Source organism: Heloderma suspectum, chromosome 4 (assembly GCF_057233095.1).
Source record: "Heloderma suspectum isolate Gila_16-S chromosome 4, 16-S_ref, whole genome shotgun sequence".
Classification (NCBI taxonomy): Eukaryota; Metazoa; Chordata; class Lepidosauria; order Squamata; family Helodermatidae; genus Heloderma; species Heloderma suspectum.
In genome coordinates, this window is record NC_139461.1 from 141,519,445 (window position 1) to 141,542,384 (window position 22,940).

At 47.3% G+C, this 22,940-nt stretch overlaps 3 protein-coding genes across 7 annotated transcripts in view; 2 read left to right on the forward strand and 1 right to left on the reverse strand.

Annotated features, from left to right (window-relative positions):
- Positions 1 to 446: 446 nt before the first annotated feature.
- CFAP90 (cilia and flagella associated protein 90) lies at positions 447 to 5,164 on the forward strand. Its single transcript, XM_084850692.1, has 3 exons — positions 447 to 726; positions 3,640 to 3,756; positions 4,721 to 5,164. The coding sequence occupies exons 1-3, from the start codon at positions 538 to 540 to the stop codon at positions 4,898 to 4,900; spliced, it is 486 nt and encodes a 161-aa protein (XP_084706818.1). The 5' UTR covers positions 447 to 537; the 3' UTR covers positions 4,901 to 5,164.
- Positions 5,165 to 5,639: 475 nt separating this feature from the next.
- On the reverse strand, positions 5,640 to 19,714 carry FASTKD3 (FAST kinase domains 3). Of its 5 annotated transcripts, none has more exons than XM_084850688.1 (7): positions 17,964 to 19,714; positions 13,819 to 15,284; positions 12,447 to 12,532; positions 11,269 to 11,443; positions 10,025 to 10,094; positions 7,696 to 7,810; positions 5,640 to 6,497 (listed from the first exon to the last, which is right to left on the reverse strand). In XM_084850688.1, the coding sequence occupies exons 2-7, from the start codon at positions 15,257 to 15,259 to the stop codon at positions 6,399 to 6,401; spliced, it is 1,986 nt and encodes a 661-aa protein (XP_084706814.1). In that variant the 5' UTR covers positions 15,260 to 15,284; positions 17,964 to 19,714; the 3' UTR covers positions 5,640 to 6,398. The 5 variants fall into 5 exon arrangements, 4 of the variants coding, with proteins under 4 accessions (XP_084706814.1, XP_084706815.1, XP_084706813.1 ...); XM_084850689.1 differs by having other exon boundaries at positions 17,707 to 17,987; XM_084850687.1 differs by having other exon boundaries at positions 17,466 to 17,987.
- A 47-nt stretch (positions 19,715 to 19,761) lies between these two features.
- The window catches only part of MTRR (5-methyltetrahydrofolate-homocysteine methyltransferase reductase), a 34,090-nt gene continuing 30,911 nt past the window's right edge, over positions 19,762 to 22,940 (forward strand). The window contains exons 1-2 of the mRNA XM_084850686.1: positions 19,762 to 19,903; positions 21,817 to 21,974. Coding sequence (XP_084706812.1) covers positions 21,831 to 21,974 — 144 coding nt within the window. The 5' untranslated portion in view covers positions 19,762 to 19,903; positions 21,817 to 21,830. The remainder of the gene's footprint in view (positions 19,904 to 21,816; positions 21,975 to 22,940) is intronic.

Sequence of the window (22,940 nt, forward strand, 5' to 3'; positions counted from 1 at the left end):
CAATCATTAATACTCTCCCCATTGTTTTGGAACCCTGTGTCCGTCTTCCAGCTGAATGCAACTCAGTCACTCTCTGTGCTTTATTCGCTTCATCCCCACCTCCTGGAGCCTGGGAGGACCCTATCCACCCCTGATAAGAGTGTTTCCTATTTCAGAAATTGTGCAGTTTCATCCAGAAGATACTCCATAGTGAATTCATTCAGAAGCACAGTATTAGCAACTCTGATCTGATCCAGTCATTACTAATGTTCTTTTGCTACATGTTCCTGCACCCAAATATGAATTCATAAAGAGACATGTTACTTGCTGGACAGGTTGTTAAGAGCAGCTTGAGGCTTTGCTTCCCCAGCAGCAGCTTTACTCAGATTTCTAGTCCCCTTTATATGTTACTTGACATCACAGTGGACACAAAGACTGTCTCTTAGTAACCAAAGAATTCTGCAGACACACAAGCTGGAGAAAAGAAAAGAAAAAACAGTGGGAGCCCTGAAATCAACCCAGCCTGCCTCCCAGTCAAACTGTGGGCTTGGCTAGGGAATGCAAGAAGCCCAGAATGGGAAGGAACTGGGAGCAGACGAGGAGGAGGAGTTGGAAGAACTGGGAGGCATCAATGAGAAGCTAATAAGACAACATAAGCTCCCACTCTCTGCACAGTCAGCCTTCAGCTACATCCCACCCCGACACAAAGACCCCCCTGAACTCAGCTATTTTCACCAAGAGAGCAAGGTGTGTCTAGAAAGGCGGAGGAGCAATGGGGTAGTGGTGGCGGAAGGGATCAGAGTTTGAACTGGTGTTATGGTGGAGGAACATATTAGAAGGGGCAGAGGGGAAGTGAAGGGTCTTTCAAAACCTTTCAGGAACCCACCAGAAATTTGGTCATGTACTACTAATGACGTATATCTATGCCCCAAGTACGCTCCCAATTTTTATATATACAGCCTCTGGCTGGAGTTAGGTCTGGACCGGCCCATTTGGAGAATGACTGGCAAAATAAGAATGGACCATGTGTCGATTTTCTCCTCTATCAGAAATACCCTGAATATGCTTTCACGTATTAGTCTGCAGTTGGGATGTGCACATCAGCAGGACCCAAGCTCTACGGCAGGGACGGGCAACTTGTGGCTCGCTCAGTGTTTTGGCCTGCATCTCCGATCAGCCCTAGCTAGCAGAGCCAATGGGGAGGCATGATGGGAGTTGTAGGCAAAGCAGCTGAGAAGTGAGGGCACTCTGCCTGCTGCCTCTTGAGCTTCTGAAGGCTCCCTGATCTTTGCCTTTCTGTTTAGCACCTTGAAAATATGTCTGCTCCAAACTGGGGGTGGGGGTGGCACAATTAAAACAATTTTAATTGCTTGTCAAGATGTTATGCAACCTCTGAGGCTTACTTTTTGGCTGTATTCTGATTTTTGCCTGGGGTGAGATGCCCTTATTCTCCCCACCTAGTTGCACTGCTGCACACCATTACTCAGTGCAGGGGCAGCTCCTGCCTGCCAGCATCCATATCTCATGCCTGCCTCGCCCCATGCACCCGTCTGTCCCACATATATAATAGCCAAATGTGCTCATTGGCTTCTCTGGATGAATGTGTAGAACCCCTTTTGTGGCTTAGTTGCCACAGATACGGATTTCATCTCACACCAGCAGAAGACCTGCAAGTGGTGGAGACCCACTGCCAAAGGTGTGGTTGGTGAATTTCTGATCAATTTGCTTCCACACCACTGCAGCCTTTGGCCATGTGCAGCTCTGCTCTCTGCCAGTTTTTTCTTTCCCAATCACCTGCCCCAAGACACACAGGCTTTCTGGGCATACTGGCTTCTCAGCCCCCTGGCTCTTGCTTTCTTAGGCTCGTGTTTCTTCTCCCTTTCTTAGAACCCTTTTGCTAGCCTTGCTTCTCTTTGTGATCTCAGCATCTCAATAATAAATGGCCACGAAAGAACCTTCTGCCTGTCCTGCCTTTCTGTGACATCAGGGCAGCTCAGCCAATCACTGCTACGGGCTTCAGCTAGCAGCACCATCACAAAAGCTCTTAACATGATAAATTGCCCGGAAATAAATGTGGCATGCCAACACATTTGGAATTATCACAGGAGTCATGTATGTTTGCATCACAGCCATAGTAGTTGCTCTCTTATTGCAAAACGCAGTCCTTAAATTTGTTCCCAGAGCTTACCTATGGAGTAATTTTCGATGCCAGGGTTGAATGCTGAACTGCTTGATGTACTAGTAATGCAAAGTGTCTCTGGCCATGTGCAAAGTACTTTTCCTTCACCACATCACAGTCTGGCCCACACAAAGCTAGCATTAAGTAGGAGGTCTTGCAAGGCACATGCTGTGCATTCCAGGTGTGTCTGAGCCCCAGCACATGTCACTTTAGAAGGTAAGTACTGCACAAGAGTAACAAGGGCATTTCCCCTTGCTGCCCTGGCTCAGGGAGCTGCAGAGGACTTGGAAATTGTAAAGGACCCCACAACCAAAATGAACCAGGGGTTGGTGGGGCACCTTTCGTCCGAGACAAGGCCAACAGGTTTGGGACTTTTCGTTTGGAAAATGGACCATTAAGAAGGGACGGGGTAATCATTTATAACATTATTGTACAGTGTGGAGAAAATAGCTAGATTCTCTTCTTCTCTCATAATATCAGAACCTGTGATTGGCAGTAGATTCAGGACTGGCAAAAGAAAGTATTCCTTCACATACATGTGGTGATAGACATTACCTTAGATGGCCTTTAAAAAGGGCAAATTTAAACACAGTTTTGGAGGGCAGGCCTATCAGTGGCTATTCACTATGATGTCTGAAATTGAATTTCCATGTTCAAAGGCAGTGCACTTCTCAGCATCTGGTACTTAGAATTCCAGGACAAACCATCACAGTAGGGCTATTGCATTCCTGTCCTGCCTGTGGTTTTCCTGGGATCATCTGGCTGGCCACTGTTGGAAACAGTATGCTGGGACAAGGTGGATCTTGGTCTGATTGAATAAGGTGCTGATTATGTTTTTATGCATGGCTGTGAACTAGCTTCATTCTCACAACGATGGTGGATGAGTACAAATGTTAGCTGGTCATAGTAAGCCCAGGAAAACGTTGTTTCTGATTGCCTCCTGGCAAACAACATGGGATGGTGTCATCTGAGAAGCCATACTTATAAAAGCTTTTCAGCGATTTGTTCCTGAAAAAAACATTTAACCATCTCTGTTTGGGAGCTCTGTCATTTAAGGACAGTGATGGACCCCCAGGGCAGGCTGAGGATACAGTGGGCATGCAGTCTTCCCTGTGATGGCCATGTGTGTGGTGACTCTGCAGATGCGCATACATGCATGTGAAGTGTGCATGTTTGGGGGAGAACCATGGTTGTTATACTCCATGGTAGCCTTCCCCAGCCTGGTGTTCTACAGAAGTGCTGGACTACAATTCCCAGCATGCCCCAGCCAGCTGGGGAAGGCTGCCCCAGCCAGCTGGGGAAGGCTGCCCCAGCCAGCTGGGGAAGGCTGCCCCATAGCGACCCTTTTGCACATGGCCACTATGCCCCCACTGGACCGAATCAACCCAATATTATTGGTATCACTCTTTGCTCTTTTGTAACCTGTTTCACCTTGTCAAGTAACACTATGGTGTTTCTTCCCCTGTCCTCCTTATTTTAAGGCAGGAATCATTTCCCTATATGACTGCATCTTTAAAAGACCCATTGGCTACAATGAAAAACTCCACCGGTGTGACCGGGAACATGCGAAAAGCAGAGGACTTCACATTAATGATGAGGTGACCGTTGTGCTGGCTTTGTTGATCAGGTTGTAGTCTGATGGAAACCACAGTTCTCAACTTTCTTTCTGGTTGTCTTTGGGTGAAACTCTGAAACCACCAGCATCATTGATTTCACTGCCTGATAGCACTGTGCTGTCCAATGGCCTCACAGCTTTGGGTGGAATTCGATGTTGCATTCCACATGAGGCTGCCTTGTCATGTTCATCTTGTTCTCCCTGTAACCCAGGGGTGCAAAGCCTCAGGCCCAGGAGGCAAATACTCCTGAGGTCCTAATTCAGCCCTCCAGGGTTCCCCAGATGCCACTCCCCCTTCGCTGGCCCCACACCCTTTCCCCCAACCACCAATCATTTTGTGGTTTCCAGGTTCTGCATGTTTTTCTATAAGGTTTTCTAAAATGCCTCTCCTAAGGCTGTTAATGGCTGTAAGAGCAGTATGCTAATAGGCTGGAATTTTTGAGCCTGCTCCTTGCCTTTGGTTCTGCCTCTTTACCTTCAGCCACATCTTCCACTAGAATGTAGCCCCCGAAAGCTTCTCTAAATGGAATTCAGCCCTCAGGCTGAAAGAAGTTCAAGACCCCAGCTGTTTCCCTGCTACCACCAGTGGACGCCAATGGGGTGGCACAAAAGCAGGAAAGCACCCAACAGCACTGATATCACACTATGTGCAAGGACAAAATTAGGGGCAGGGCAGAAATGTCGGGTGCTCAGAGGTCTTTGAAAGAAGGGCAGGATACAAATGTCACTTCGAACAAAGCCTGAGTGTGTCAGAAGTGGCCCACTTCGTCCAAGATTCTACCGAACCAAATGCACACCCCAATCCTAAGGAACTCAGCACATCACATGACTGCAATTTTGGGCATCAGCAGTCAGGACTGTGCTGAATGTCACATCTACTTTCACCCTTTGACTGCCTCATCTGGGTTGCTTTTACTGAGAAAAAACTTCTCAAAACATTCTTACAGGAAAAAGCAAGGCCTATGGCTGTCCTGTCCTCCTCTGAATATGGACGACGCATAGACAAGCCTGTGGATGAGCTGATCCGAGACCACGTGCGCATTAACCGTGTACAGGCAGAATTCTACAGGAAAAACGGAATAGCTTGCTTGGTGGAAAAATCCTCCAGAAGCATTGAGCCCGTCTGAGCCCGTCTGCTGTGCTTGGTATCAGAGAGCAATAAGGTCTCTTTTTCACACCCTCTAATAATGCTGCTGTGATTTGGCGTCAATTCAAATGTATCATCATACCATCCCTATGAATTGACCAGAGGGTTTTTAGCTGAATTAAGTGGGGCATACCTTATTCTTATGCACCCGTAACATTATGACATGTGTGCTGCTAGCAGCTCACACTAGTACTCTACTCATCTGTATAGCATAACACTGGAATACTCATGAAAATCATGCATTTCCTTTGGTGAAAAGGGATGTTCGCTTTTTCCAGTAACCTGGCTTTCCCAAGTAGCCATGTGTTTGTCTGTGAGTAGCTACCTTAGCCACCTCTGCCATCTTTTGTTACCTGCTAAAAAATATGTCTGTTGCAGCTTTGATTCGTAAATGAATCAGATGTTTGATTAAAAATGAAGGCATTGGCAGTACTTGTTCTTGCTTAAAATGTCTTTTCTCTCAGTCTTGGAAACAAAACTCTACTGTACATTGCTCTTCATGACCATGTCTTACGGTGCCAACGCACTAGTTACATTGATTATGAACTTTTCTTCATAAGGTATGTTATGGAAAGCTAAGGAAAAGGTATGTATTTAACTTGACTATACTACATCAAGCTTTGCACATACTATGACTTCCATAAACCAAACATGCCCACCCATCTATTGGGTATGCCTAGTACTTGATAGATGGGATAGTAAGTGTAAAGCCTTATTTCAAATCTCTATATTCCTATACAGTATCTTTATTGTATAGCCATTGACATGCCTGTCAAAATAGGAAGACACAAAGATCACTTGAAGAAAGCAAGGGACAGACTCTGCTAATGAGAAGCAATCAGGGCCAAACTAGATGCGATGCTTGAAGAGTTAACTCTTTCCCCACTGTTGCCCCAAGAACCAACCACCCCCCATGGACACAATTTGCTATCAGCACCAGAAAGGATGCTTCCATTGGCACCAATGGGAGCTTCCTCATGCCCCAGGGTTAACATCAGATTTTGGAGGAGACTGTTTTTTTCATCAGGATTGCAGTGAGGTAGGAAAGGGAAAAGCCTCATCTCTTCAGCCTGTACAAAAAATTCCCCCATGGTAGATTAACAGTAAAATAAAATGCACACAACTTCAAGTGATGTGTCTAGCCCTCAAATGCACAAAGGATGTAAGCATCCTTTGGCAGCAACCTCATGCATTTTCAAGGGCAGTTCTCCATGCTTAAAAAAAAAAAGGATGCAAGCATCGCCCAAATGTTCTCCAACTGAATTCGACAGAGCACACAAAAAAATAAATTTATTTGCATGTTACCACTCTTTGACATTTTCTCCCTTCATATTATTGGAAGACAAGAGCCTGAAAACAAGATAAAATTAATTCCAATATTTAGTTTAAAAATCAGAGTAGTTTAGCAAGCCCAGCATTAAAATGTAAAAATAAACCAGTCTCCACAGACATTTCAGCATCATGTGGATTCTGTTTTATCACCAGCTCAGTCTATATGAGTTAGGAAAGATTTTCTTGTGCAGATACTTCAGTACATCACTTCTGTTGTTCAGTGGCTCAAATTCAAAAAATGGGATCTGAAAGTTAAAAAAACAAAGACTCTGTTACTCAAATATTTTTGTAGGGAGCAAATGTCGATAAAACTTCTTCTAAGTTTTCCCTTGTGAAATTTGCTCAGTAGGTCTGTGACATAAAGCATTTTTACTTTGGTTCATTTCCACACAGCTAGACACCTCAGCATTTACCTGGCTTTGGGATTGCCACCTTGCAACCCGGACATGAGACACAGACTTTTAGGGCTGAAATCCTATACTCACCTAAATTCAGTGAGAATGACCTGTCCACTGTAAATCTCTTACAAGGCAGCCATGGCTCCTCCTGCCCACCCTTGTGATCCTGTCATCCATCCTGGGTCACCTACTGTTGTGAGCAAGGCTCCAGGTGTGTTGCATAGCAGGTGAGGAAGCCGGGGAAGGAACAGGATTTCAGAGGAAAAGGGCAGAAGGAGCTGCAACCACCTTGCCTCCCACTTTTGACCAGCATCTGGATTGCAAGGCGAAAACCACCTGGACTTTGCTTTAATAGTGGGATCTCAGTTTTACACAACAGTTGCCTTCTATTGAGGCTGCAGCTCTAAGCACAGGTACTAACTGAACTCATCTAACGGCATAAGTCAGTCCCACGGAGTTCAGAGAGGCCAGAGCTTAATGGGAGAGCCCCTGCTTTACATGCAGAAGGTCCCAGGTTCCCTCCCCAGCATCTCCAGGTAGGGCTAGGAAGGAGTCCTGTCTGCAACCTGGGAGAGGTGCTGCCAGTCAGTGAAGACAATACTGAGCTAGATGGAGCAATAGCTTGCTTTGGTGTAAGGCAGCCTCCTGTGTCCTTCTGATGTCCAAGGCCAAATGGCTGAACATACCCTGGTCATTCTCTGTGGACCACCCATGGGCCAAGGACACAGAGCCTGCCCATCTCTCTCAATTCATGGAGGATAGAGAGTAGCAGTTTGAAGCTGTGCAGCCATGAACAGCATGGCCTGGAAGGGGGGCAGGGAATCTGCTCTTGGAGAAATCCAGGCTTCTGGAGAGTGACCCAGATACAGACTTCCAGTGCAAGCGTGACCCAGACATTTGGGAAGAGAGGGGTGCTTGGAACAATAAGCTACAAGAACTATGTGGTGTGCATGGCACCTTGTCATTTGAAAGGGACAGCTGCACTTCTCAGTACACCTTGGCATAGTAAGCTGGTTGATTTACAAGATCTATGTTGAAGATTTACCTGCACAACTTCATAACCAAGGAGTTGCAGGTGCCTTTGTTTAATGGCTTCTTTTCCAAGAAGATTGTGACTGTTGGCACAAAATCTCTTTTGGCCATCAATGCAGAGCGCTATCCTGCCAATTAAACACAATTTGTCATTAAATTGAGCTATCACCATAGCAGAATCAAACATTTAGGACACCCCACACTGTTCCTAATTTTTAAGACCTAAAACTGTAGGCTATTACATGTCTGGATAATGCTAGTACCCAGCCAGATTCATGCCTTACTGATGTGGTGTGGGTGCCATTTCCCTGTGGCTGGATGCTATATTACTCCAGTAACATCTGAACAGCAGACTCTCATGAGGCACTTGGACGTCAGGGAAAGATCCTGCAGTGGCAGCAGCACTGCACCCTGTCATGGGCTGGTGGCACAGACACGGGATGTTCCTGTGTCATCTTGTCAGGTCAACATGATGCTGCTGTTGGGATATTTCTGGATTCATGTAGGATCCAGCCACATGTAAGCAGCAACTAGGAGGTAAGCGAGCCCTGAACACTCTCCTTAATTACAATGCAGGCAGTTTGCAACCCCAGGTGGATCAGTCTATGAGACATGTACAGCAGGCTTCCCCAACCCTCCACATGTGTTGGACTGCAAGTCCCATAACTGGCCATGCTGGCTAGGACCAAGTTCTCCAACACGGTGCCTGTGGGCACTAATCTGCCCACAGACCCCTCTCTTGGTGCCTGCTGGGCTTCCTGCCCTTTCTGATGTCTATTTTATTTCTTAAGATTTTTTAAATTAAAACTGGGACAGTGACCTGCTGCAAAACGAAGGCCTGCCCTCCAGTGCCATCTTTATTTGGGTTCAAAAGAGTGGGGTTGTGCTCTGGAGCGCTGACCCCCCCCACCTCTGCCTTGTATTTAGGTGCATGAGCACATTTCTTTTGCCATGTTGAGAAATAAGTGTTTTGTGACCCACCATGGTAGCCATTTTATTATTATTATTATTATTATTATTAAATTTATTAATCGCCCATCTGGCTGGTCACCCAGCCACTCTGGGCGATGTACAACATACAATAAAAACAGTTTAAAACAATAAAATTCTACAATAAAAACATTTTCTAAAATACCCTAGCCCACCCCAAATGCCTGCCTCAACAGGCATTTATGAATGGGCAAGCCCCACCCCTATGGCAGCCATTTTGTGAGAGCATCCATGTCACCCTCTCAAAACTCCCCATGTGCCAACTGACACGAAAAGCTTGACCCCATGGCTAGGAATTATGGGAGATGCAGTTCAACACACCTGTAAGGTTTTGGGCTGGGGAAGGCTGTGGTACAGCCTAGCCAACTTTAGGCACTGAATAGCAGTGTCTTACTTAAATCTACATGCACACTAGAGAATGACTAGATGTACAGTAATCTTGTATCCACAGAAGATCCAAGAGCTTTTGCACTCCTGTGCATAAATATACAAGAAGGGCTCAGAATAGCCCTAACATTGGCTCCTATGAGAAGGGAAGCACAACAGCAGCTCGTAGCATGGCCACCATATCTCAAGGGCAGAGGTGGAAGGATGTAATGGATGGATGAAAAGGGGGTGGATTCTATCTGGTCTACTGCTCCTGCTGCTCAAATCAGGGGTGGCTTGCTGGGGAAAGGAAGGCCTCTCACACCTCTCCTGCACAAAGAGCATCTACAGCGGCAGCAACATGTGAAGGGTGGGGCTTCCTTCCCTCTCAGATTACCCTGAGGAACTGCACACTGCTTCCCTCCTGTGATAGCACCCTTGGGGGAGTGAAAAGGAATGCAAAGGGGAAGGGGAGAAAGATGCAGAGAACAGGAAGAACCCTGAATTAGTTTGGACGTGAGGGGCAGGGAAGAACATGGCAACTGTACTGCTTCCCAAGACATTTCCTGAGGTGAAGTGGCAGCTGTGAGAGAAAGAGGAAGGGTGCAGGAAGAGGCCAAGGCTGGAGACTCCCCCCGCCCCCCGCGCCCATGTGCTGAGCAAGACCAGAGAGTTTTAAAGCTCTGGGAGAAAAATTCCAAACTGATAATCTGGCAACTGCAGCACATGAGTAACCCCCTACTTCTGTCCTCATGATCTGTGAGAATCTACCACTTACCAGCATGGCTTAGAACCAACATTTCAAATATAAACACACATTGAAAGAGTAGGAAAAATTTTTACACTACTTTGACCACTGTATGAAAAAGAAATAACAGAAAAAGCTTGTTCAGGGTCAGACAACCTGTTGTGAGTTCTTTTTAAAAACAAGCCCAAGGTTCCCTTACCCATGAAGACACTGTCACCAACAGTTGAGTTGCACTTACCTTCGGTACACCTCTTCATATCTATTAGCTGGTAATACAAATCCTTCTTCATCAAGTTTAATCTCAATATCTGGTGTGAGGAAGGAACAAAGAGGAAAAAGCTAAGAATTCTCCTTCAGCTCTGCTGTTCTATTCTTTGTTATATTTCTTTTTGTTTGCCCTATACAGTTAAACCCACAGACACTGCAGCATGTTTTTTTTGTCTGCCTTCACAGAAGAGTGTAGCGCAGGGGTGGGGAACCCTTTTTCTGTCAAGAGTTACATTCACTCAGGTAATCTGTCAGGGGTCACAAGCTGATGGTGGGTGGGACCACGCATTTTCTCTCTCTCTTTCTGCAACCCTTTCCTGTCTCTCCCAACTCCCTTCCTCCCCGCCCAGCAGGCTGGCAGGATAGGGCAATCTGCTCTTGCCAGAAGTTTGAACTGACAGTTTGCACAGGGCTTTTAAAATTAGGCTAAGGGCCACAGAGAGCCTAAGGGCCACAGAGAGCCTTAGGGCCACAGGCTGCCCACCCCTGCAGTGTGTGGGGGCCAATGGCCCTTACTCACAGAATCCCCGAGAAGTACATGCAGTACTCCTATATGCTAGGTGGAAAGGCATTTGACAAGTAACATCTAGGCTGATAGGTGGCTGAATTACCACTTGGGAGAAGCATATGCCTGCTGTGTGTTTTGCGTGAGCCTCCCCCAAACCCCTACAATCATTTGGAGGCCCAGCCGTAACTCTTGCACTCATGCATGCCAGGTGCAGGCCTCTTTAGGACGAACACAGCGTTATTTTACACACTGAAACAAAACATATTGCAAAATTCCAGGCAAGGGCCATTCACATTTACATAAGGTAAGGTAAAGGTGTCCCCAACCAGTCGTGTCCGACTCTAGGGTGTGGTGCTCATCTCCATTTCTAAGCCGAAGAGCCAGCATTGTCCGAAGACGCTTCCGTGGTCATGTGGCCAGCGTGACTGAACACCGAGGTGCACGGAACGCTGTTACCTTTCCCGCCGAAGCAGTACCTATTTATCTACTTGCAATTTCTTGCTTTCGAACTGCTAAGTTGGCAGGAGCTGGGACTGAAGACGGGAGCTCACTCTGTCACGCAGCACTCGGGTCTCGAACTGCTGTCCTGCTGACCTTCCGGTCTGCAATTCAGCGTCTTAACCACTAAGCCACCGCGGCCCCTTTACATACAGCTTTACATACACATTTACATACAGCTACACTAAAATGAGCAACAGTGTGCCTACCTAGAGTATAGCAGTACGGTGTTAACACATGGGAGGCAAAATATATCCGGGCCCCCAGGAGGTCAGTCAGGCCAGCCTTCACTCTGTTGTAGAGCTGAATATCTACCAAGGACTCTAGCGAATGGCCTGGAGTGAGAAAGGACCTGACTTGATATTTTGAAAGGAGTTTGGGACCCTGTTAACACAGGAGAGGAAAAGCAAAGTTGATTTATGCCAGCTGCACAAATGCATATAGATAAACAAGTGGAAAGCAAACAGGAGTAACTTGGCAAGTTACTTGTAGCCTGGCTTTGGGAGTGGCTTTTGCATTGGTATATTGCTGAACTGAAGGCTTAGCAGGCAGAGCAAGCCCCACGGGGCAGCAAAGGGAGAACCAGTGGCAGAGGAACTACTAAATCCAAAGCCCTGCCAGGCTTGTGCTGACAGGGCAGGAAGTGTGTGTGGCTTTTTACCCATTCCTTTCCTTTTTTCCTTGCCAGCTGCTCTTCTTCCAATGGGAAAGAAAACAAGCCCACTGGGCACAGTCTGGGGGCACGTCCAGGGATCAGCCCCTGGCATGCCCCCTTGGGCTATTGCCACCAGAACAGAGCAAAGATAGAGAAATGCTGTCGGCAGCAGAGGTTTCCACTGCTGCACCAAGGTTTCGGAGGATGGACCTTCCTTTTTGCAGATGGAGAGGAAGGCCAGCTATAGCCCATGGCCCTTTGAATGCTCTCCCAGGAACAACAGGATTGCAACCTAAACTACCAACAGAATTCATTATCACTGCTGTTACTTATGTTGAGGGAGGAGGGAGCTCCTCCTCCCTCAACTGTCACCACCACCACCAGCCATTGCAGCAGGCTGTGCTGAGGGAGCTCAGAGGGGGAAGCGAGACCATCTCACCAGCCATGCCAAAAGACTACTTCATTTTTTTCCTCCTCCCTCCCCATCCCTTTTTCCTTGTGTGTTGTGTATTTTTTAGACTGTAAGCCTGTGGGTAGGGACTGTCGTGTTTTACTGACTGCATGTAAGCTGCTCCAGGAGCCTTTTTGGCTAAGGAGCGGGATAAAAATACTTGACATAAACTGTAGCATTATTATGATTGCTAGTATTATAAAGCAATATTATTACTGATTCTGAGTAAACATGCACAGAATCAGGCATAGGAACAAAAGAGATCAGCCTTTATTTCATACCTCATAGGATGGACACTCCAGTGTAACTGTTAGAAATAGCTGGGTCAATTGAGAAAGAACCAACTTCTCCAAGCCACGTCCTTCAGCTGAGACACAAAGAACCACACAGACACATCAAGGAAGATTTTTGTTACGTGTTGTTGTTTTTAAGGCAAGAAATATAGCTATTCAAAGCTGTTTGTTAAGCTTTCATTTAAGTATAAAGCTATAGTAGTCATCGAAGTTGAGGGAAAAGTAGGCAAAGCCCAACCAAAACTGTTCACACTATTGACAACATGCCAGAAGGATATCCCTGAGCATTTGCCTCACTTCAGTCCTGGGCAGATGTGCAGTCCTGTGCCTAAAAACCCACTGAGACCCACTCCTGAGCACCAGTGTGAATACCCAACTTTCAGAATGGGCCCCATGTGAGATAACTGACCTAACAGGGACATGTCACTGGTCTGAAATATTTCTCTTAAGATCCACATCCCTTTCTTTCTCAGCCCTAAATGCTTCTTATACTTGCAGTATCTTAAGCAACAGACAAGTGATGCAAGATAATTCTTAATCATACTTAAAATTAGTACAGTGCTTTCAAGTGTTCAAAGCATTTAACACTTTATCTAATTGTAATCCTTACAACAACCCTATAAGGTTAATATTGTTATCCCCATCTTACAGATAGGGGGACTGAGGCTGACAGAGTAGCTAGATAGTGAGTTCATGGCAGAGGGGGGAGTCAAACCAGCGACTTCACATTTCATAGTTCAGTCTCTTAGCTCCTACGCTATCGCAGCTCTCCAGATGACTCAAACAGGTCTAGGGGTATCCCAAATCAGTAGTTTTCAAACCTACTTTCTTTATTGATTTGTCTGCCCCACAGTCTCTGCCACCAGCCACTGAAAGGATTCTAGGGCACATTCTAGGGTGGATTCTCAGTTTCTGCAGGGCAACAACCAGGCCTGGGGCCTCACTGTTGCTCCATGTGAACAGAGAATGTCTTGCTACAGGGGACAAATCCAGCCCATCTGGAGTCTCAATCTGCCCCCCCCGGGGTGTGTGTGTTCCCAGATGGCCACACCCTCTCCCCCTGTAACACCCTTACAATGTGTTCAGGGCTTCCTTGAGACTACACATTATTAAGAAAGATCAGAAATACCAGAGTAGTTTTCCAGGAAGTTGGCCACCCTATTGATTTTTTAAAAACTAACCGTTTGAGTTTTTCTATTTTTCAAATAATGGTCATCTTTTTCACTATAGCCCTCCATGTTTTCCTACCCCTTCCATTTTGATCTTCGTAGTGAGGAACCCCTGGGGTTCCTAAGAGCAGTCAGAAAACCACCACTCTAAGAAGAATGCAGTAATAGGAACATAGACCTAACATGCTTACCTTGCAACTGCTGCAGAAAATAGGGACTAAATACTTTTGCCAGAAAATTGAGTGGATAGCGCTCAACAAGGATGCATGCATGAAGAAGATTCAAGAGCACATGAGGCTGAAACTGAGCAAATCGAGTGCTGAGTATCCTTTCCAGCTTTCGGAAAAGAGATGCAGCACATGGTGGTAAATAGTTGAGTTTCCCAAATGGGACAACCTGTTCAGTGATCTGGGAAGTGGTGAAATTGTCAGCATTGTAGATAAAACCTTCTGCTACTGCATTGAAGATGGTTTTGGAAAGTATGTGCTTCCTGCTGCAGTACTGCATGACTTTGGAAACTGCATCAGAATGCATGGTGAAAGCATATTTGGCAACATGTCTTTCCAGAGCTTCTGTGAAGAACTGGTCGTTGTGCCCAAAATGAATTAGAGCCTCCAGGACGTTTACTATTTCGTCATCTGTGAAGCGTGGGATGTGCCGTACCGAATGCTTACAAAGCTTTATCACCAAGGGAATGGCTTGGGTTTGATCAAGAACCACCAGAGCATTTAATACAGTACTTGTCAGTTTGGGACTGAACTGAGAAACTTGAGTTATGGTGAAATTGTTCATTTTGTTTAGCAGGTCTTGGTATTTCCCTCTCCCCTCTACACCCAGCTGTAGAATTCTGTAGACCATGGCCATTTCATCAGCCTTCCAGTCCTTAAGGTTTGTACTTTGAATTTGGTTCATGATTTGTTCCAGCACAGCAGAGCCTGGACCCTCCAGGCTAAATAACCCTTCTCCAAGAACGCACAAATTTCTAATAGACATCTGGCCCTTATCAAGACGTTCCTGGCTCTCTGACACCAAACGAACCATCAAGGTGCTCCAAGGGTCCACACGCAACTTTATCAAAGCATTTAGTGAGTTTACAAGACCAGAGTCAGATAGATTCTGAGATTCATGCTCCAGCTGGAAGCAAAGTGACTTGAAGACATCATCCTCCATCACCTCCTCAGGATTTTTCAGTATGTTGTCCTCCAGTTGGATGTCACACACCCTCTGAAAGGCAGCTGCCACCATGGTGTCAGATAAACTTTGCAATGAATGTACAAATTTGAAAATGTCTTTGTATGAAGAAAAACAGTTCAACTCCTTCAAGAACAGTTGTTCATCTGTCCATTTGCCATGAGATTTTAAATTGTCACCAGCCTCACCATGGAGTTGCACCGTTCCCATAACAGAACTGGGATGGTTTCCCAATTCCACATGGTAGTTTCTCCAAAACACACGCCGAAAACTATTAACTGAACACACTGTTCGTAATGCTGAAGAACCACAGTGGCAGAACCTGAGCTGTTGAATTTGCTGCCTGAAGAGCTTCAAGGCTCTGCTTCCAGTTAGCAGTTGTGTGAATGCTTGTACTCTGGAAGTATAAGCCTGGAAACATTTGAAATTAATTGAGGCCATCTCAGGTCAGCTCTGAACATTGCCCCTGGAAGACAAAAAAAGGAAAGTCAGCGTCACCACAGAGGTCACCTCCTATAAAGCAGCTTGAAAGGGCAGCCAGGAGGTCCCATCATCAGTGCCATGTTTATGCCATAATTCTGCAGAAAAAGTACAGAATGTGATGATGGCCAAAGAATCCAGCTTCCCGAGAAGTTTTCATCTTCTGAGAAAAGCACATTCTTACCTCCTAAGGCTGCAAAGGTATGCTTGAAAGTATGATGGGCTACTTTAGTCCCAGAAGCCAGAGAAGTAGCTGAATAAGAATTCCAGCAGTCAGGTAAGAGGCTGTGGTATCCTGCAGCATTTTGCCTTTCCCCACAGAAGAAATTACACAAAATAATTTTAAAAGGCAAGATAAATTGCGCAAGCCAAGTACAGCTCTGCAAGCTCTTCTCAATTTTCAAGATTCAGCTTTTCTTGTTGTGGAATGTCAATTACCGGGGCACAGAATTTTGGGGAGGGTGTGGTGGTGGCGGCAAGAAGTACAAACTGCTCTGCCCATAATGAAGAGGCAGTGAATAAGTATTTGTAGTGATCCACTGGGCCTTTGCCTATCTCATTTAGTGTAATTTGGGCAGCTAACAGGAATACAAGCACACAATCAATAAAGGAGCATTATAGTAAAAAACCTTGTGCAGCTTCACTTATAAAGAATCCTTGAAGTTTTGCTGCTGCAGGGTCACCCACAACTGCTGCTATTGCTTGTCACCTGCCCCAGTTCCACCATCCTCTCTCCCACCAACCTAACCTCAAATTAAACAGGACTCCCTTTGGGAGGCATTGCAGACAATAATGTACAAACAAATGCACATAATCTCTTATATCAGGTGGGGCAAGGGAAAAGACGACTTCAAAATGCTCTCAAGAGATCCTTCTCCTGTGCCACCAGTTAAGGTCTAATAGCAAGACCTTGCTGCAGCTCTCACTGTGACAGGATTTGGCATCACAAGGGTCCACAAAAAGGCATGCTCACCGGCCTATCGTTAAGTCTTCATATGCCAGCCTTCCCCAATCCGGTGTCCTCCAGATGTGTTGGACTGTAACTCCCATGATCCCCAGCCAGCATGGCCAATGGAGTTATGGGAGTTGCAGTCCAACACAACTGGAGGGCATCAGGTTGAGGAAGGCTGGCTTATATTGTACTATTCAAGAGTGGATCTGGTTTGCGAGAGGCGGACCCAACTAAGGCAATACTAGGTTTTGGCTGTGCGGGTTTATTTCCGTGATTTGGGGGCGGGTGGGCATTTTTATTCTATGCTGCTTTGAATGTTCTGGAAAAGTGACTCATAAAATACAGTAAGAATGTACGCCTATGAACTTGAGCACACTCTGGGAAGAGTGGAGGACAGGAAGGCCTGGCATACTATGGTCCATGGGGTCACAAAGAGTTGGACAAGACTTGACGACTGAACAACAACAATAAACAACAAAGGCTTGTGACATCTTAAAGCCAAGGGTTTTTACTATAATGCTTCCTTAGTTATTATGGGACAAACTTTTGTGGACTACAGACCACTTCATTAGATGCACCTAGTAGTCCATGAAAATTTATGCCATAATAAGTATGTTAAGATGCCACAAGGCTCTTTGTTGTTTTTGCAGCAGCAGACTAACAAGGCTACCCTACTAGAAATCTTTGCGATGTTTACCCATAAATAATCTCCACTGTGTTCAACAGGCCTTATTTTCACATGTGGATAGGAATGCAGTTAGGAACAACTAACGCCTGAAGAACAGAGAGAAGCAGCTCACTGTAAAAGTAGAAAGGAGCTCAGGGCAAAGAGAGCTGCTTTCACAGGGTGGGCAATTTGTGGCCCTCCAGATGTTTTAACCTACAACTCCCTTCAGCCCAAGCCAAGATAGCCAGTGGAGTTGTAGGCCAAAACTGCTCAGGGCACAATCCTATGCATGTTTAGACAGCAATAAGCCCTACGACTCTCAGCTTTGCTGGCTGGGGAACTCTGGGACTTATTGCTGTCTAAACACGCATAGGACTGCGCCCTTAAGGGCCACAAATTGTGTACCCCTGGTCTAAGGGTAGATGACACACTGCACTTGCTCAGGGGCTCTCTATTTTAGTCCCTCACCCCAAACAGCTGCTTCCCTTTACAGCGGAGAGTCACCTTGCCTTTATAATTCTCCAGCCCTTAAAAGCAGCCCTGTTTACCTTTCTCCCAATGGCAGGGACGATGGACGAAGGCACTCACACCATGCTCAAAAAGGCCTTGCTCTTAGGCCCTCTTCGAAAGGGGGGGGGAGCTTTGTTCAGTACAAGAGGAGGTAGCGGCACCTGCCCTGGGACGCTCTGCCAATGGTGCCGGAAATTCTGAAGCCCGCAAAGCCGGCAACCCTAGTTACGTGCGCAGTCACGCCCGTCCCTTCACCAGCCCCCCAGCGACTCCTTTCACCTTGTCGACTCGCGCAGAGACAAAGCCCCGCCCTACGGCTGGCTGAGCGTAAACATGCGGAGATGAAGTTTGGGCCTTCTGCTGGCCCGTAGCCCACAAGGACAACAAGAGACTAGTCCTGAGTCAGGGACAGGCAGTCCGCCAACTTGTCGGCGAAGGGGTTAACGGGTGGCACACAGCACGCCCACGGCAACGCTTCGGTCAGCCCCGCGCTCACACTCCCCTCCGAGGCCCCGCATGTTCTACGCGAGTTTTACCTCAGCCTCCGCGTTTCCGGCCTCAACGACCTCTGATTTCCTCTCGTCATAACCAGAGACCCAATCGAATTTCTCCTTCGCCTCCCTGTTCCCGCCCTTCCTACCTCTTTCATTAATTGGCTACATTTCTTCGCGGGCCGCCTCCCCCCTCAGGCTGGTTTTGATTCGCTGTTCTGTTCCGAAGAGGCAGAAAGTGTAGAGTGACACATTCCTCGGCTTCCTGCACCTCGGAGCTCCATTTCACGCCAATAGCGGAGTAAAGGCGCAACAACCCTTTGTATGAAAATGAACGAAGCCGCGTAACTCGCGTCTCCGTTCACGGGAGGGCGGAGTTAGAGATGGCAATTGATTTAGAACAGCCCTCCCTAGCCAAAGGGGTTCGCTAGCTGCGGATGATGGGAGTTGTAGCCCCGCACATGTGGGGAGCAGCTTGTCGGAAAAAGCCATCTTTCAGCCTCACCTCAAACGAGCAATATTAGCAGTAGGCTACATCTCTAGGGGACCAGAAGCGACTACTGTCTCTCAGTCCTGCCCCAGCCCGCAATGTAGCGGGACAAGAACCACTGGACTGCACTGCAGGGCTGTTGTAGTCCACCCTCCTTGTGGCTGCTGCCCTTCCTTGCCCTCGCAGTATGGGAATAATAGCTATGGCCCGTATTTATGCTGGCAGGGCACTTAAAAAAGGAGACGTTTAATTATAAAAACCTGTTAAAAGCAGCGCAAACTCTTGAATTTGACTCTACTTGCGGTGGAGGCTGGTGGCTCCGATATCAGTGGGGTGGTGCATCCGCTCTGGGTTTCGGTCAGAACCAGCCAGAACTGTGAAGGAGCTCTCCCAGGTTCTGAACCCATTCGGGGGATAGGATTCAGCAGTTTGGATAGCTCCTTTAGAGTTCTGCCTGGTCCTGACGGAAATCCAGAGCGGATTCACTGCCCTACTGACATTGACAAAGATGATCTGGGGACTGGAAACAAAGCCTTTGGGGCTGCATTCATAGAAGCATCGCTTCCAAATCCCGGGAAGTACTAGTTCCCCTCTACTCAGCACTGGTTAGGCCTCATCTGGAGTACTGTGTCCAGCTCTGGGCGCCACACTTCAAGAAGGATGGAGACAAGCTGGAGAGGGTTCAGAGGAGGGCAACAGAGATGATCAGGGGACTGGAAACAAAGCCCTATGAGGAGAGACGGAAAGAACTGGGCATGTTTAGCCTTGAGAAGAGAAGACTGAGGGGAGAGAGGATAGCGCTCTTCAAGTACTTGAAAGGTGGTCACAGAGAGGAAGGCCAGGATCTCTTCTCGATCATCCCAGAGTGCAGGACACGGAAGAATGGGCTCAAGCTGCAGGAAGCCAGATTCTGGCTGAACATCAGGAAAATCTTCCTGTCTGTTAGAGCAATACGACGATGGAACCAATTCCCTAGGGAGGCGGTGGGCTCTCCCACACTGGAGGCGTTCAAAACGAGGCTGGACAGCCATTTGTCGGGGATGCTCTGAGTTGGATTCCTGCAGTGAGCAGGGGGTTGGACTCGATGGCCTTGTAGGCCCCTTCCACCCTGCTATTCTATGAGTCTGTGACTGGAGCCACCGGCCGCCGCCGCCGCAGCCCCTTCTTCCGCGCGGCTGCTCATTCCCAGCTACGGCAGTCCGGAGCTCTCCATTGTTTTCGAGGAACAGCAGCTCCCACCCCCGCTCGGGGGAAATGCCAGAAGGAGCCTGGAAGTCCGCTCTTCGGACAGTGGCACTATCGGTCCGCCTTTTGGTCTCTCTTGCGCGCAGCCGGGGACTGGTCCCGCCCCTTGGGCGAGGCGCGACGGCTCTGAGGAGGCCGCCCCGCCTGCCTGCCTGCCGGCCTGCGGGCGTGAGGCGCGGTCCTGGCCGCGCTCTCCTGACGGCCCGGCTCGCGGAGGGCTCGGGGGCTCCGGCCAGCGCCCGCTGGACGGGTGAGCTTGATCAGCTCGAGGCGGGGCCGCTGGGCCGGTTGGGGGCGGGGCGCCGGTTCCCGAGGGGACGCGCTGGCCGAGTCCGCCCGGCCGCGTTGGGCTCGCGCGGCTTCTGCCGGAGCCGTGGCCGGAGGGGCCTTCGGCCGGCCGGAATTAATCCAGCCGGCGACGTCCTAAGAAGAACCCGAGCAGCGGCATAACTAGCATGTGTCGGGGCCTCTGTGTCTTTTTCTGAGAATGAAGGAAGGATCGAAAGCCAGAAGACGGTCTGCGCCCAAGGGTTTTGCTTGCTGTTCTCCTACTTTCTATTAAGGGGACTGCGTCTTTCCATTTATTCGCATATGCTTTCCGTCTGAGGGTGAAAGGCACTCCACACGTGCTCAGAAGCCATCTTGAGCTCAGCGTTTTTCAGAGCAGAAGCGACCCCCAAAGGAAATACTCTTCATATGCTCAGAGATGCTTTGTGCAGATACACGTACATGTGTATTTCCCGAAGGAAAAACACTCTTCATATGCTCACAGATGCTTTGTCTGTGTAGATAGGCAGTCATGTGTTTCAAAAAATATCATGGTTGGAATGGAGAGAAGCACTCTGCATTTTCTCAGCAAGACTTTAGTCTGTGGTCATTTTTAAAGTGGAAAAAATAGAACTTTTTGTGGGATTCCCCATAAGCAGCAAATAGGATAATCTTGGCGTTTCAGTGCCAAGTTAAAACATGGCTTTTCACCAAACCTTTGAGGTCTAATTGAATTCCATAAAGTTGCATGCTGTTTTAACTGTTTTATTGTTTTAGATTTTCTAATTGGTATTAGTTTGTTTCATGGTTTAATATGCTTTTAGCTGTTTAAATTATTCATTGTTTTATACTGCTTAAATTGATTTTGTCTGTATGCCGCTGTGAGAGCTTAATGATATAGGGCAGGATACAAATGTTTTAAATAAATAATCTGCACAAGGTTTTCTCAAAAGGGAGGGTGGGATTTTCAAGTTGATAGGAGCTGATCCTTGTGCTTATTGGCCTTTGTTGTGGCCGTCTGTTTTATAAGCATCAAAGGATGGATGAGAGAGCTGAATGCTATGTTAGGCAATACCTATTTGTGTAACGCTAGGATTGCCAGATGTCAACACAGATATCATGCCTACCTTTAGGGAGCAATCCTATCTGGATCAATGGTCTCCTCTGAGCCCAGGGGCGACCGCCTATCCAGTGCAGGGCAGGAGGAGTGGTGAGGAGCGGATCTCCTCCTTGCTTCCCCCACTCAGCGTTCGCAGCTAGACAGCCAATTTCGGCTGTCTAGCCATGGGACCTTTTGAGCGTGGGAAGCAGCGGCCGGACGACGCATAGGATGTGTTGTACTGACATTTCCAATCTCCCTGCCCCTGGGAATGCCCATTTTTTTCCACTCTGTGTTGCTCTTATGAGCACGGAGTGCGGGGCTGATCCACGCTGCCTATGAGGCGGCGCAGGAGGGGGTGGGGGTCGGTTCTCCAGGAACAGACCTATCCTATGGTTGTCTCCACTAACTAGCGGCCGTAGGATTGCACCCTTAAAGGCCTAAGCAGTCTCTGTGCCTCCTGCCGTGCTCCTCCACTAGTTTCCTCTTGCTCCTTAGCAACCCACCTCCCATTCCTGCTAGTGTAAATGGGACTCACTTTTGCTCTGCAGGAGGCAGGAGAAAAGATGGGTCAAGGGACTGGTGCAGTTGGGAGCTACTGTGCTCCCTGTGTAATCATTGTCTTACATGACCCTGAAAGTATGCTGCAACCTGCAGCTGGTTAGAGAACTAGAGAGAGAGCGTGAGTGATGTACTGGGAGGAGGGCGGGGGGAGTTGCTGGTTCTAGAAATGATTGTGATCTAATACTTCCATATGAAGTAATTGCCTTGCCTTTGTCCTTCTCTTTCCCATGTAGCTGAACCTTGAAAGATGTGCTGTAAAACAAATAGGAGGTTTTTGCTGCTTTATGCAAGCCAGAAGGGCCAGGCAAAAGCCATAGCTGAGGAAATATGCCAGCAGGCAAAGGAACATGGATTTGAAGCTGATATTCACTGCATTAGTGAGTTGGACGAGGTGAGGTTCTCATACTTGACAGCCAAAGAAGCGGTGAATGAGGCGGGGCATGTGATTTGTACTTTCTCTTGTGGCATTTCTTTTGAACAAAGTATTCCTTAGAAAACTTTATGTTGGAAGGTACACTTCAGTTTCTTTAAATCTCTGTTGAAGTCATTGGGTAAAGAAGGTTGTTTGTTGTTATTTATATAGCGCCATCAGTGCAGGTTGCATCCTACAGTGACACACAGAAGACTGCTCCTTGCCTCAAGGAGCTTACAGTCCAAATTTTGTTACAGGGAAAATAAATTTGAGAGGGGAAAGGGGAGAGGATAAGAAGGTGGAAACGTAAGCAAATGCAGTTACATGCACTTGGGCTTCATCTCAATTACCTGTACATTAATTTCTCACACTTGTATCCCTCCCTTCCTTAGGCTGGCTTAAAGGGAGATTATTTTGCTTTATCTTCATGTCAACTCTGTGAGGTAGGTTAGGTAAAGAGAGAGAGTGAGAGTGACTGGCATAGGTAAGGTCAGTGAACTTAATGGCTGAGTAGGGATTTGAATGCAGGTACTTTTGGACCAAGTCCAACACAGTATCAGATCCAGACACCACACTGTTTATTATATAGATATTGTCATGAAGAGTTGGAATGCAACAGATTAAGTGTATCTGACTTTTAATTCACCTGGACACCCTTCCTGACTTCTTCCCTAAGAGGCAAAAGTATATGTTGACCTTTCTTTCACCTATGCTCGGCATCCTGAGGCTGATCATGCCTCTGTCAGTTTCACAGCAAAGATTTATAAATGTACAGCCAGTCCTCTGCTGAGTGTAGTCAGTTGGAATTAGCTCGTTATGCTCCCTGGAAGTACAAGTTGTATCTTCTGCCAAGAAGGCATTGTAGAGAGGCTTTTGATTCTCAGTTCAACTATTGCCTCTTACTTGAGATCCTTTGCAACACAAAATATGTGACCAACCTGTTTA